Source organism: Lepidochelys olivacea (genome assembly GCF_965140295.1).
Source record: "Lepidochelys olivacea isolate rLepOli2 genome assembly, chromosome: 10".
Lineage (NCBI taxonomy): Eukaryota > Metazoa > Chordata > Testudines > Cheloniidae > Lepidochelys > Lepidochelys olivacea.
The window spans coordinates 34,869,847-34,884,625 of NC_140420.1; the positions used below are offsets into that span (position 1 = coordinate 34,869,847).

The following is a 14,779-nucleotide window of genomic DNA, read 5'->3' on the forward strand; positions in this document are numbered from 1 at the left end:
TGAAGCCCAGGATGGAAATGTTCCTAAGTTTGTGTCTGTTAGGGATAATGACATTGTAACCAGGTTACATCCAGTTAATGTAATAAATGAGTCCCAGGGACCAGGCAATTTTCATGCTTCTATTTTGCCTATTGCTAGTGTGTTGTTGGGTAAAGATATGACAACCTTGTCGAATCAGGTTGATATTGTAGCCAGGACACAAGGAAAGCATAAACATGATTTGACTACGTTACCCACTGACAGTGTGGAAACTTGTAACAAGGAGGAAATGATTCCTAATCTTGTGCCTATTGTCAGCCAGGAGAGCTGCAAAGGGGAAGGGAATGCTTCTAACCTTTTAATCATGGAGTCTAGCAGCTTGCCTGAAAGGGGGTTGTGTAATAATCCTTCTGATTGGCCAGAGGTGATTCTGGATGTAACTGAAACTCAGAAGGAGTTTGGTGATTTGTATGTTGTGCCAAAGTCGGTTCTGGACATAAATAAAGCTCAGAAAGAATCTGCTGCAGTTCATAATACTGCAGGAGGGAAGGAATTTCTTAGTGACGTCTTTAAAGTCTATAAAAAGTCAATAGCTGTGCCTAGTTGGGTGAAAAGGAATTACTTCCATTGACTCTTAATGGGCCATTGTTGGTAGTAAAGAGTTTGTCTTCTGAGAAAAGTGTGTTGGTGGCTAATGGCTGAAGTCTTTCAAGTAAAAACGAATACACTGAATTTGCTTTAGAAAGACCCATTGTGGGTAGCTTTGAAAAGATTTCAGATGGTATAAAAATTGTTAGGGAGTTTGAACAGCCCTACAAGCTTGACCAGCTTGTGGTGGAGACAATGTTGATGGGACAGGAATGTCTCCATGGTTATTCTTTGAGTAAACAGTCTGCATCTCCGGTTCAGAGGGAAAACTGGATAGCTGAATCTGCAGAGCAGGAGAACAGTTGATCTCTCGAGAATATAGGGGATGGCAGGTAAACTCATCTCTAGACATTTTGGATATGTCTTGTAGTCTCTTATTGGACTTGACATCTGATTCCACGTGGAAGCAGAGGTTGGTAATGGAAGGACAAAAGAACCTTGAGTTGAACAGGCTTGTGAAAAATGGATGGTATCTCTTTAAGACAGAGTCTAGCCTTGGAATTGGTAAAGGTTAAGAATCTGAAAACTGGTAAACAGGCTAGTGTCTGTGTTAAAGTAAATTACCTGACTGATGGGGGTGGGGGGAACACTTGCCTCACTCATCTCTAAGATACCAAAACCCCAAGGAAGTGGTTAAACTAAAAGCCTATGTTAAGGAAAACCCTAAGGTAAAGAAAAAACTAAAAAGACTCAAAAGGGATATTGAACAAGCTGACCTAAAGAATGATTTATCTAAACAAAAGGCTTGGCATGGCAAGAATAATTGTAAATGTATTTAGTGTTTCTGATACCATTGCTGTACAATGTGCATGATCTTGAACATGTTAAGAGTGGTACATAATAGAAACCCTTATGATTATGCCTTTTGGTTCAAGAACACACTTTGTATTAAAAAGCCTAATAATGTTAAGGTTTCACAGCTAATGCCTGTACACAATCCTAAAACTTTCCACAGCAAAAAGACCATTACAAGCTTGAACTGCTGTCCACAAAGGGAAACTGAGGTACAACCTTCACAGCTTTCATGGCTGAATGCCAGAGTAAGTGCTCTCTGAAGAACATTAATGGCCATGTTAAGTCAACACATGGATCACACCCTAGAATCACTAAAGTGTTTCACAAAGTGTGAACTAAGTTTTTAACTTGGTCCAAAGCATGCATCAATATTTTGGCCTTACAAAGAATTCAATGTAAACACTGCTCGTATCGATGATGGAAGGTTCTTAAGGTGTATCCAGGAGCTCTAGTTTCTCCCTTCCACACCAGTCTCACATTGGGGGTGTGACACTTGACCAGAAAGCGTTAAGCATCCTGCAGGATAAATGATTCCAATTCAACTCTTTAAAACATACAGGGAGATAATTATATATATATATATATATATAGGTAGAACTCAACAATGTAATCAAACCGTCCCTGTCTATGCTGTATTTTGTTAATTCAGAGATCAAGAGAACATCTTAACATTTAAATGAACTGTAAACCTAGGATATCGCTGTATTCATCTCTTTTTGAAATGTATAGCAAATCATCTGCAAATGGTAGAAAAATGGGCAATTGCCTTATGTTAATCTGTATGAATAATTACCTGCGATGCTTAGGAAATGAGTGTCTATTGTTCGCCGAGGGACTCCGAGCTGTTACAAGAGGGCCTAAAACTATATAAAAAATGGCTTGGATCCTGATCCTGTCATCTCAGATCTGCTTGAGGCTTCATGCAGGGGAAGCCTAAGCCATAAGGACTGAGATCCCAGTGCTGACTGGACCACCCTGAATACAAACATTGGACTGTAACCTATGGACTATTTCTGAAAGAACTCTTTGCATCTGCAAAGTTCACCATCTCCGCTATGAATCTGAATCTCAAGGTTGACTCATGTCTGTATGTATACTGATCTTTTAACCAATTCTCTCTTTTCTTTAATAAATTTTAGTTTAATTAGTAAGAATTGGTTGTAAGTATGTATTTGGGAAAAGTCTGGAATATTCATTAACCTGGGAGGTAATATGTCCAATCCTTTGGGATTGGTAGAACCTCTTTTATATGATGAATAAGATTTTCAGAAATCCTCATCATACCTGACTTGGGTGTCTAGGTGGAGGCCTGAGGCTGGGTTATTTTAAGGAAACTGTGTTGTTGGCTTCTGAACAACCAGTGAGGTAATATAGAAGCTATTGTGTGCTGGTTTGGTAAATCTAAGTATTGGAATATCTCCCAGCTTTGGGGATTGTCTGACCCATTCTTTGGGGTTCATCCTAATTGAGTGACCTCAGCTGGCTCCCCTGGGATTCTGGTCACAGCGGCATAGTTGGCAGGATACTCATTACCACAGGTTAACTGGGATTTTGGATCAGAACCACACACTTGTCAAAAATTAATTTTTATATTATTTTAAGGGTTAAAAATCAGTTACAATGAGTGAGCCAAGGTCATATGAAGAGCTTGACAGAAAAACCCTTGAAGAATTGTGCTTACAGAGGGGGTTGTCTTTTAAGAAAAAGCTCCCAGAGCAAGAACTGAAAAATCCGTTAATGGCCAGTGAAAGGGAAGCAGACCCAGTGAAAATGTTTGCAGTGGGAAACCAGCAGCAACTAGAACATGAACAAAAGTGGACAGATCTTCGATTGCAGGAAAAGCAAAAGATAGCTGATATGGAAAAAGAAGCCCATTTAAGGCTTATGGAATGGCTGGCTGCTGAGGAGAAGGCTCACCAGATGCAAGAGGAATCTGCCAGAAGCTCCAAGTCTTGAAACAGCAGAAAAAGATGCCACAGCCTGCCTGCAGCTCTTACCTGGGGTCCTCATCCCCTCATGACAACAACTGGGAAAGGATTTGTCCCATTTACAAAGATACTGAGGACATAGAGGAATTTCTATCTACCTTTGATCATCTCTGTGAAATTCACTATATCCCAGAGGTACATTGTATGCCTGACCTGCTAACCAGATTGACTGGGAAAGCCAGGGAGCTGTTCAATGAAATGGGTATGAATGAAGCTTTGAATTATATAAAATATAAAAAGATACTGTGTTAATGACTTACACCATAAATACCTCTGATTGAATCTTAGGGGCAGGGGGGGTGCTGCCAGGGGGAGTCTGCGCCATCAGCAGCCGGGGGGAGTCCTGGGGGGCCAGCAGCTGCTCTGACTGCGCCCGGGACTGCTTTTCAGGAGATTCCCGGGGCAGTCGCATTGGCTGCTGCTTGGGTGGTCCCCAGGGCCAGCTGCAGGGACCTCCAGAGCTGCAGCCGGTGCGGTTGCCCCCGGGGCTGAGGCTGCTCCAGCAGTGGCTGGTGCAACTGGCTGCAGGACCTCTCTAGCAGTGGTTAGTGTGGCTGTCCCCAGGGCCAGCTGCTTGGGCGGCCTTGGGGTCAGCCACACAGGCCACTGCAGAAGTCACAGAGGTCGTACCTGCTCTGGTAATTACACTGGGCTGGGAGGGCAGCTTAAGGAGCCAAGGTTAGAAGCACTGGGGTGCAGGGATCAGGAATGCTCCATCACAGCAATAGTGATGCCCAAGCAGGAGTTTCACTGCAAAAGCAGCCTCTCCATTTAAAAAAAAAAAAGAGTATTAGAATGAGCTGCAGAGGTTCAGCATCAAAGTCCACTCGGGGTGGGAGAGGCAGCATTGCTTCCTTATCTGAGAAAGCCAAATGACCATGCTGGAGTCCTGGGGCAGCGTTCTCTTCGAGGGATCTCCAATAGCTTTGTACTGACACACATTCTCACCCCATCACAGAGGTGAGTTTTCTGTTCTCCTTTGCAGCTCTTACCTGGGGTCCTGTGTAGGTGGTGGCTTCTCGGTTAGGGAGTATACAGTGCTGACTAGACACCCCAGCTTTGCCCGGACTCTGAGACCACTGGCTGTCACTGTTGCTGTACCGGGTCTTGATCTTCACGTAGCTTTTAGCCTGTTTCCGACTAGAGAGCTGTTTCGCATGGTCAGAGTCCTGGAGAGACAGAAGGGGCCTGTTTAATGGCACAGGGTCAACTTGCTGAGTCACCAGAATCACTACAGGGAACTGCATGGGTGTGGAACATGGGGAAGCTCTCAGCTACTTCAGTCCCAGGCTCTGAGTCTGGGCAAGCTCACTGTAGGGCCTGGGGTAGGAACAGAATACTCTGTCTTAGCCACATTTCCCAACAGGAGACTGTTTCCTAAATGGAGCAGAGGCCCAGAAGTGTGGGTGATAAAGACTAAGCAAATCGCTTGTTAAAGAGAACTTCCAGGGTGAAGTCCTGAGCACAGAGCAACTTGCAGGGACTCTAGTCTCAGGGAGACAAGCGAAGGAGACGATTCCCCAATCCATCATGCCGAGGGTTTTAGGTAGGATGGAACTGTGTCAGGCAGGATCAAAATCCTTATCTGGACTGTAAGCTCCTTGGGGCAGAGCCTGTCTTTGTTCTGTGTTCGTACAGCACCTAGCACCATGGGGGTCCAGGGTCATAAGCGGGCTCCTAGGTGCTACCACCACCTGCGCTAATAATTACACTGAGCTGGGAAGAAAGTTTAAGGAGCCAAGGTTAGAAGCACTGGAGTCTGGAGCCATCAGGAATGTTCCATTAGAGCAACAGCAATGCCCGAGCAGGAGTTTCACTGTAAAAGCAGCCTCTCCATTTTTAAGAGTATTAGAACGAGCTTCAGAGGTTAGGCATCAAAGCCCACTAGGGGGAAATGGGGGTGGAGGGTGGGGGCAGCATTGCTTCCTTATCTGAGAAAGCCAAATGACCAGGCTGGAGTCCGGGGCAGTGTTCTCTTCGATGGATCTCCAGAACGCTGCACTATGATAGAGAGGCCTTGCTTTGGAGCTAATCCTTGGAGTGCCAGCACCACAAAGCAGCCATCACCTGTTGCATTCTTTCAAGCCCAGAGAAACATTGAGCCCTCTGACTAGCAGAAGGATGGGGTGCGGTTATTCCTGTGAGCAGCAGCTCAGAGAACCAGGGAGCCCTCCTAGTGCCCAACAATGTCATACCCATCCAGCACATCTACACCAAACCCAGAACCTGGTCTACGAATGCAAGTGGTTACTCGAACCACTGAGTAACTTACATAGATTCCAAGTCCAGACTTCCTCCCCATACTCCAACCTGTAGAAGCCAAGACCACCTTAGAAGCAGTGGTGCAATTCTACTTCCACAAATCCAAGTGACCTGATCCAGTCATCTGGCCAAATTCCTTCAACAGTTATCAAATGCTAGGGTATGGGAGACTTCCCTTCTAGAAGTGGGTTAGGGACAGAGCAAGGGCTCAGGGATTGGGAAAAGAATGGACTTTAAAAACATGGTGAAAATTAGTGCTCACCAGGGAAGGGCACAGACATCACCAGGTAGAGCACAGCATAGTGCAGGGAAGGGAGTCTGCTTCAGAAAACAAGGCAGCCCACTGGCACCTGTCAGGATGCTGTCAATCACAAAGTGGCTATTTATACTGCCCTGGGGCTAAATGATCGTGGAAAGGGTTTATCTCAGGACAAGAATTTACTGTTTGTATTCACTGCCCTGCTGTTTGTAAGAGGCTCCAAGAAAGCTCCTGAATCAAATGGTCACATGGTCTGAGCCTTCTCTGGTGGGGAGGGCAGTGAATGCCTAGGACAAGGGAAAGTGCTGTGATTGGAGAGTTACTGATCTACCCATCAGGAAACCACTCTGCAGGGAGGGTGCTCAGCTACTTGGATCAATGTCAAATGATACAACTTTCCAGACTACTGTACCCCTTTCAGGAGTCTGATTTGTCTTGTGTACCCTCAAGTTTCACCTCACTTAAAAACTACTTGCTTACAAAATCAATAAAAATACACAACTGTCACAGCACACTATTACTGAAAAAAGTCTTACTTTCTCATTTTTACCATATAATTGTAAAATAAAGTGATTGGAATATAATTATACTTATATTTCAGTGTATATAGACCAGTATAAACAAGTCATTGTCTGTATGAAATTTTAGTTTGTACTGACTTCGTTGGTGCTTTTTATGTAGCCTGTTGTAAAACTAGGCAAATATCTAGAATCTATGTACCCCCTGGAAGATCTCTGCATACCCCGGGGTACACCTACCTCTGGTTGAGAGCCACTGCCTTAACACATTCAAAAGGAGTTTACAGCTTTTGTTCTACCCTTGGAGGTTCTCCCCTCCTGTCCCTAGATCCTACAGTCTCACAGCTGATGTAAAGTTATGGCAAGTGGCTGGCGTATTTGTGAGTTCCCGTATTCCACCAACAGCAGTGACAAAGAAGAGACAAAAGCCCCACCTCATTGCTCTCCAGGGAGCCCTCACTGCTGACCCCCAGGGCTTTGGGCAGACACTCGCTGCTGCTGCTGCTGCTCCTAATGGTGTCCAAGTTGTTGGTGAAGAAAGCATTTTCTTCTGAAGGGGAGCAGAAAGGAAAACAATGAGTTCCTGCTTCTTCTCCTTGATCTTCTCACCTCACGGAGACATCCAGCCTGAGTCTGTGTGCAACAGCTGCTCAGATTAGGAGGTTACTCTGAGGAGTGAGTGGAGAGTATCATGTCTGGAATGAGGGCACCCGTCCTTCCCCATACCACTGCCAGTGGGTGTAAAGTAGTTTCAGTGCAATACATTGATGGACAGATTTATAGCCATTTAGTATCACTGACTGCAGTAATGGGTAACAGATGCACGTTTTAGGGCATGGGGTTACCAGCTAAGTCTGTGTTCTTGTCCCTAAGCACCCAGGAGAGGTCTCCCAATGCTCGTGACATAAGGCCAGTGCAGATGGACGGCACTCATTTTCTTTCTACCCCTCTCTCCTCCTTCCATCATGGCACTTCACTCTCCCCTGGGATGGCAGGACAGAATTTATGCCACTCCAACAAAGGATGCCTGTGCACTGATGGGTTGCCCCCTTTCTTGCTTGAATCTCGGACAAGATGACTTCCTAGAAGCTCTTCAGACCTAAGGGGTGGTGAGTGAGAAAGAAAATATGCAAGCTCTGAGGCAGTTCTCAACCCCAGGTCACTCAGACTGGAAGCTAGACACTCCTCTGAGACCATGCCTTACCCCTGCTGCTGCTACTTTCCACGTCTTGCTCGTTGATTGGAGAGGTGACGTCCCGGAACCGGAGATCCTCCCCTTCAAAGCTACCATCATCACTGAACGTAACGTAGCCCTGCAGAGGGACCTGCTCTGTGTGCAAAGAGATGAGAATGCAAGTTACCAGACAGGTTGCAGCATGCGGAGCAGCAGCTGCCAGCAAGTGTCCAGGGATCTGAAGACAATCAGGGGAAGAAATCACATTTTAAAATAACCGGCTTCCATTCCCCTTTGAATGACTAACAACATTACCAGGAACGTGAAAGCCTAATAGCTCCCTTTGTATACAAGATTAGCGCTGATCACTGACCATGCTCTAGCCAGATGCCTGTATCTAAGAGGATCGCACATAACCAGCCTTGCAGCAGATGCACCTCCGGCTTACTGAGCTTGGAGTATTTCCTCCCTTCCCCGAGTTTTTGGTCAGCACACCGTCAGCACCCTGTGAAGTTCTGCAGCTGGTGATTTGAGCATTTTAATACAGTCACCTCCCAGTAGTAGTATCAGGCTACACCAAAGCATGTTTCCTCACTAGCCCGAACAACGTTAAAATAAGGTCAGTTCAAGCTCAAGGGAATCTGAGGGTTGGTATTTTTTCTTCAATACAAATCAATATTCCTGGCCATCCAAGATAACCAGGTAGCTGGCTAGAATCACTGAACATCACCACTTCTCGCCATGCATCCAACAAAGGGCAAAGCTCATGCCCGCCCTATATTTAGGTAAGCCCATCACCTTCATCAAGGAGTTAATGTTTAAACCCGGCTGACGTTTCTCCCGGCCTGTCACATGGCCAACCTCACCAATTTCCACTGCAGCAGGAAGTGTTTCCGGTTCCTCAGGCAGTTACAGCTCACCTGGCCCTGATGCTGGGAGATTAGTTTAATCATTCCTGCTGTTTGGCCTGCCTTGAATCCTCCCCGCCCCCCGACACACCTGCAGGTTTGTGAATGGCTCTGTGACTCTTGAGTCTATCTTGGAAAGGGTAGAGGGGCCAATCTCAAGAGTCAGACCGCAAGCAGAGATTGAGATGATGCTGAAGGACATTCTCAGCTGGTAAGTAAAAAGTCATCCCCCTCATGGATCAGCTGGGAGATGGTTTTTAGAGCTGGCTTTCAGCCCCTGTAAAGATGGGTGTTTGCTTAGTGTTGGCAGTTGTAGGAGCCATGCAGGAAGGCCCAATCTAAAGGAGCAGGGAACTGCTGGCGCTGCAGTAACAGCAAAGCAGCACTGTGGCACCCCTGAGATCACGAAGGAGCCTCATGGTTAGATTCCCCGACCCACGCTCACCACAGCGAGACTGCTTCTTTCCTGCAATTCCGACAGCTGTTATCTTAGCCAAAGCCTGGGGCCCCTCGTGGATACTGGGGCCCTTGGTCTTACGGACTGGTCTCTGTCTCTGGGGGGCGGAGCACGATTCATCCGAGGAGCTCAGATCTTCACAGTATTTTCCTGTGGTCCAAGCACAGACCATTAGCTGCACAGTACCTCCAGCTACTTACATCCTTGATTTGCTACTGGCCCTTTAAAAGCAGTGGAAAAAAACAGTGAAACAAAGCAAAGGGTGAGCAAGCAATGGTTGACTGGAGCAGAAGCTTATTGCAAGGCACCCCTCGCATCAACAAGGGCTACAATCCAGGACTCCACTGCTGTTTAAAGGAGAGGGATTTCCAGCAGACACCTGAAGTATCACTGCTCTATAAAACAGCAACAGCCTCTTCCCCAAACACCTTCCCTTAACGTGCACATATGAGGAGGTGTCTCAGTTACCTGGGCCCCTGCAGAAGACTTTGGGCACAGGGGTTGCATGTAGGTCCATCAGCCCCACGATTTTCATGTGTCCATACTTCATGGCCAGAGTCCGTGCCGTGGCTCCCGTGTTCTCTCTCACATCCACCTTCACGCCCTGTGGGAAGGCAATGCATACTTCTGGCATAGGTGTTCTGAATGGACACCACACACACAATTCAAGGGAACCAAAGAACTTTCATATTCCATCAAGATCCCTCTCTTCTTGTCTGCCTTTTTAAACTATCAGGAAGCGTAAGGCTCCTTGAGATCCATGGATAAATTCCCTGAATCTCTTCTCAATGCTACTGCACCTAATGATTCGCTGTCTGCGCGCTCTCTCTCTCTATCATCACAATAGCCCAATATCTCTCTTTTCTGCATCACCATCAGAATCTTGCGTGATCTGCTGCTGATTATTTCTTCATTGCCTCATCTTTCTGAACAAAGTCACGATGCAAATTACATTTAAATTTTCTAAAGGGGCTGACTGTGGTTAGAAGCCAAAAGGACTGAATATTCAGACATTAGCACGGAGGTGAAAGATGCCTGCTAGACACATGCCTACAAGCACTAGATAGGATCTCCTAGGGGTGGATCAGATATTTAACGGACATGCTTTGTCTGAGTCAAAAAGACTCAAAACAAGGGCTGTTTCAATAGCCTCCAGAGTCTGACTTACCCAGAGTGTCTAGATCATTACAGGGACAAGTTTACACTACAGCACTACATCACCACAGCTGCGCCACTATAGCATGTCTGGTGAAGATGCGCTATGCTGACAGGAGAGCGCAAGGGCAACAATCCAGCCTGGAGCATATGTAGTGTAAGTCATCATGGCCTGGTCACAATCCCCTGGGCTGGGGCTCCAACTCCTAGACAATCTCAGGTAAAAAAGATGTTTTGCTAAAAGCTACAGTGAGCTAAAACTCCTGCAGCAGTGCGGTGTCCAGAAGGAACCAACAACGCTGACCACATTTGGCTACATTTGTTGGATGTGTCCAATGCAACACCTATTGCAAGGAGAAAAAGCAACAGAGACCACCTCTAGAAAGAAGAGATGGAAATTTTGCCCTGGAAATGGGCTAGTGTTTTAATAGATTATACCACAAGAGAAAGGGTGAGGCACATAGTGAGTCAGAAATAGGCTGTGGGAATTTGGAAGTTATTTTTGGTTTCTTTAGCAACAAAATATGTATTAAAAAGGAGAGAAAAAAGGAGCCTTTCATCCCCTTTGGAAAAATCTAATTACACCTAAGGAAAGACCAGAGATTCTATGCTGTAAACATACAGGGGCTGTTAGGGGAAATCAGTTTGGATTTGGGATCTCTCTGCTTTATTAAACAGATGTATAGGCATTCAACCCCCCAAAACAACAAAATGAGGTTGTGACCTACCACCAGAGGGGATTTGTAATGGAGAGCAACAGCCTGGAAATATAACCTTTTGGAAGGCCTGATCTGTCACATCCTGTGTTCTCCTGACTATAAGTCTGGACCCTGAAGATTCTAGGATTTATTTAGAATTGGGCAGACACTTACATGATTGAGAAGATACTGGACAATTATCTCATGTCCAGAAGCAGCTGCTTCCATCAGAGGTGTATATCCATATACAGGCTCCCTGGATGAGAGAGAAAAAGCTCATGTAGATTGGATTCAGGACAGGTGAAATTAAAGATATAATATGGTTTGCTGGTCACACACAGAAAAAGAACCAAAGAGAAAATCTCACCAGCTGAAGCAGAACCTACCCCCCAGCTTGCCAAGTCTTCACAAAAGATTTCAGTTTTCAGGGCTTGTCAAATTGGCCCCTTTAACCAGCACAAAATTAAATTGAATTCATTACTTAAAAAAAAAAAAAATAATAAAGAGTACTTAGCTAATGAAGCCATGTATTACTCAAGAAGGCACATCCACTAAAATGTCATTTTAATCCCTCTATCCCAGGCAGGATGGGGCCAACATAATAGCATGTCCCACCAGGGCACCCCCAGCTGAAACCTGGTCAAGCCCCACCACTCTTTCACCCATGTAGTTAGCAGGAAAGGCAATTCCAGTACACGCAGGGTCAAATCCTGTCAGACACATCCCCGTTTCTGTCTTGCACACCACATTCTCTGCTTTGGTTGTATTTAATATGCATTTTCTACATACATGAATTCTGAACTGTGTTTGTTTTCTGGGGATAAACTTCAAGCTACACTTAATCCTTGGTATGCAAAAGAAGTTGTTCAGAACTCTGAGGAAGATGAGCTATGTTCAACTGAACACTAATGTCCTACCCTATAAGCCAGGGGTGGGCAAACTATGGCCCGGGGGCTGGATTCGGTCCCTCGGGGCTTTGGACCCAAGCCGCAGGATTGCCACCCTGTGACACTTTGCCACTCCCAGAAGCGGCCAGCCCAACGTCCCTGCAGCCCCTGGTGGAGGGAGGCCAGAGGGCTCTGCGCACTGCTCTTGTCTGTGGGTACCTCTCCTGAAGCTCCCACTGGCCAGGAACGGGGAACCGCACCCAGTGGGAACTTTGGGGGAGGTACCCACAGGCAAGAACAGTACACGGACTCTCTGCTCCCCCACCTCCTCCAGGAGCCGCAGGGACATGTTGTCGGCTGCTTCTGGGAGCATCGCAGGGCCGAGGCCAGGGCAGGCTCCTGCCCTGACCCTGGTGCGCTCTGCTGCCACCCCGGAGCTGCTCCAGGTAAGCAGTGCCAGGCCAGAGCCCGAACTCCTCCTGCACCCTAACTCTCTACCCTGACCCCCCTGCCGCACCCTGCACCCCAGCCCCCTGCCCTGAACCCCCTCATACACCCCATACCCCTCCTCTGCCCCAACCCCTTGCCCTGAGCTCCTTCCTGCACACCGCACCCCCTCCCACACTCCACACTCCCTCCCGCACCCCAACCCCCTGCCCTGCTCGCAATTTCCCCACCCAGATGTGGCCCTTGAGCCAAAAAGTTTACCCACCCCTGCTATAGGCTGTCCAAAGCCAATAGACAGCTAGTGCTATGTTATACAAGGGCCTGGAAGGATTTTTTTTCCTGTGACACGGCTCTTTGTGTATCATGTAATTTAGCCACTGATGATGTTGCAAATAGGCCAGAAATTTAAGAACATAGATAGTTGTTGAAATAAATATTTTATGCATTTACATAACAAGCATTTCTTTCCATGGAAAAAATGAAGGAAACAGGGTTATGACCAGAAAGATTTTACTACTCTGGGTCCTGCAGAGCCACCGTAACTAGGGAAGGAGAGTCAGCTATTCTGCTTCAAATAGCAAGAGTGCCAGTGGAGTTTCAGGGCTAGATCCTTGGCAGGTATAAACTTGTTTACCTCCACTGACTTCAGAGCTCCACTGACTTCCATCAATAAGTATCTGGGGCTTTCAGTTCTGGAAATCAGTATCATTAGACATTAACGAAATAGAAACAGCACAACCAACACATACCAGGTTGTTTGATGTGCATGCTACCAATGGCAGGTTCTTAGAAACATGGGCATGGGAAGCCAGCCAATGTGTAAGCAACCATGCATGAGCACTGACTAGTTTATACAGGGTCAGCAGCAGAGAGCAACTGTAATGCACTTTCACAGAGATCCGCCAAAACAGAACCTCATTTCAGGTGACGTTGGTTTAAATGTGGCATTGTGAGGAGACTCCACTCCCCAGTTTAGATGGCACTATGATCACTACATTAACTCCAAGGCCCACAGGGATAGTGGATTACATCTTATTTCCTTAAACTGCAAGGAAAAAGGAGGGGACAGAATGTATTTTCTTCCTTTATGCTCTGAGCAGTTCTTATGCTAATGTGCTCCTTTTGCATTTGAAATCATGTGGAAATCCTTGAGACAAAAAAGAAATACCAGGTATTTTTCTCTTACTTGCAGTTAGCGTTCGCCCCATTGTCCAGTAAGAATTTGACCATCTGCTGGTGTCCAGCACTGGTGCAGTGGAAGAGGGCAGTCCAGCCATGAATGTCCTTCATCTCCAGCTCTGCGCCTTGCTTCAAGAGAACAGAGAACGTTCTTTACTGCAGCATCTCTCCTGGGTCTGTTAGCCACTGCCCTCTGAGCTGTGATTCTAAGAAAGTTTGAATCCCTGTCAGGAAGCTTAATTTACAGGAGCGCATTGAGCTTACAGTTTTCTGTCAGAACTGCCGGAGGCATTTCAATTTTGCAATAGCAGCTTTTCCTAGCCATTCCGGAACACCCACCTGGAGGAGGAAGTAGGCAACACTCTCATTGCCACAACTGGAGGCCAGCATGAGTGGGGTCTGCCCTTCTGGTGTCGGGACATTCACATTCACTCCCGCCTCCAGCAGCAGATGCACAATGGTATCATGCCCAATGTAGGAGGCGTACATCAGCGGGGTCCAGCCACCAGAGTTTCTCTTATTTAAATCCAGTTCCCCACTAAAAAAAAAGTAAAAAAGAAATCAGCTGAACCAGTACTAAAGCTGGTCACAGCTGCAGCACAGACTCCTATAGTCAAAATCATCTTTATTACCATTGTAGTTAAAATAAAAACAGTGTTAAAAACAAGTCTGGCACTGGAGCCTTGTCTACACTGTGGTTCCCCATTAGACTGAACTCCAGTTCAGCTGAATCAGCAGGAATTTCAGGGGGTGAATTTCCCCATCCCAGACATGGCCCACAAGTTACTTGACAATGAGCAAATGATCTGATACCACTGAAGTTCACTGGCAAAGGGTCATTGTTCTAGTGCAGATTGATCCTGTTCTGCTGTCATTTAAAAATAAAACCAGCATAAGTAACAACAAAGCTGTGTTGGTCATGCGCTGCTCATTCCTTACCACTGAATACACTCCTGCACCACCTCATACTGGCCAATGGAGGACGCTGTGTGCAGGTCCAGTGGAACATCCAGCTCTTCTCGACAGATCATCTGGCCTACCCCATGCCACATAGACAGGCTGCGGTTCAGGAGCTCCGATTCGCTGGCTTCATCACTCAGCTCTGACATCATGACCTGTGGAGCCAAAGCAAAACAGAACTTTCAGTTCCGATTTCAGGATCTTACAGTACTGTGGTGTGACCACTCAGCTCTGGAGCTGAGGCATCCTCAGCTTCAAAGGTGGGATCTTCTCAGAGATATGTCATGCTGAATTCCGACCCATCAATGGAACCCCTCCTCCGCCCTTCCTTGGTCAACAAAGCTCTCCTGTGAAAAGGCAAGTGGTTGCTGCAGATCCTCCATGACAGCCCTTTACTGTTGTTCTACAACTTTTGGTCTATCTACTCTACAAACAGCAAAGCCAATAATACTAGAAATCATCTTT

General features: G+C 46.4%; 1 protein-coding gene across 3 annotated transcripts in view; it reads right to left on the reverse strand.

The window, feature by feature from the left end:
• Positions 1-14,779, reverse strand: part of ANKS3 (ankyrin repeat and sterile alpha motif domain containing 3) — a 28,372-nt gene that overhangs the window by 11,444 nt on the left and 2,149 nt on the right. For 2 of the 3 annotated variants that reach the window (XM_084641143.1, XM_084641142.1), the window contains exons 2-10: positions 14,294-14,469; positions 13,694-13,892; positions 13,362-13,483; positions 11,016-11,097; positions 9,457-9,592; positions 8,977-9,138; positions 7,654-7,779; positions 6,884-6,999; positions 4,403-4,579 (exon numbers count right to left, since the gene is read on the reverse strand). In XM_084641143.1, the coding sequence (XP_084497269.1) occupies positions 4,403-4,579; positions 6,884-6,999; positions 7,654-7,779; positions 8,977-9,138; positions 9,457-9,592; positions 11,016-11,097; positions 13,362-13,483; positions 13,694-13,892; positions 14,294-14,466 (1,293 nt within the window). In that variant the 5' untranslated portion in view covers positions 14,467-14,469. Of the gene's footprint in view, positions 1-4,402; positions 4,580-6,883; positions 7,000-7,653; positions 7,780-8,976; positions 9,139-9,456; positions 9,593-11,015; positions 11,098-13,361; positions 13,561-13,693; positions 13,893-14,293; positions 14,470-14,779 lie in introns of those variants that run through there. The other variant, XM_084641144.1, reaches the window with a different exon arrangement.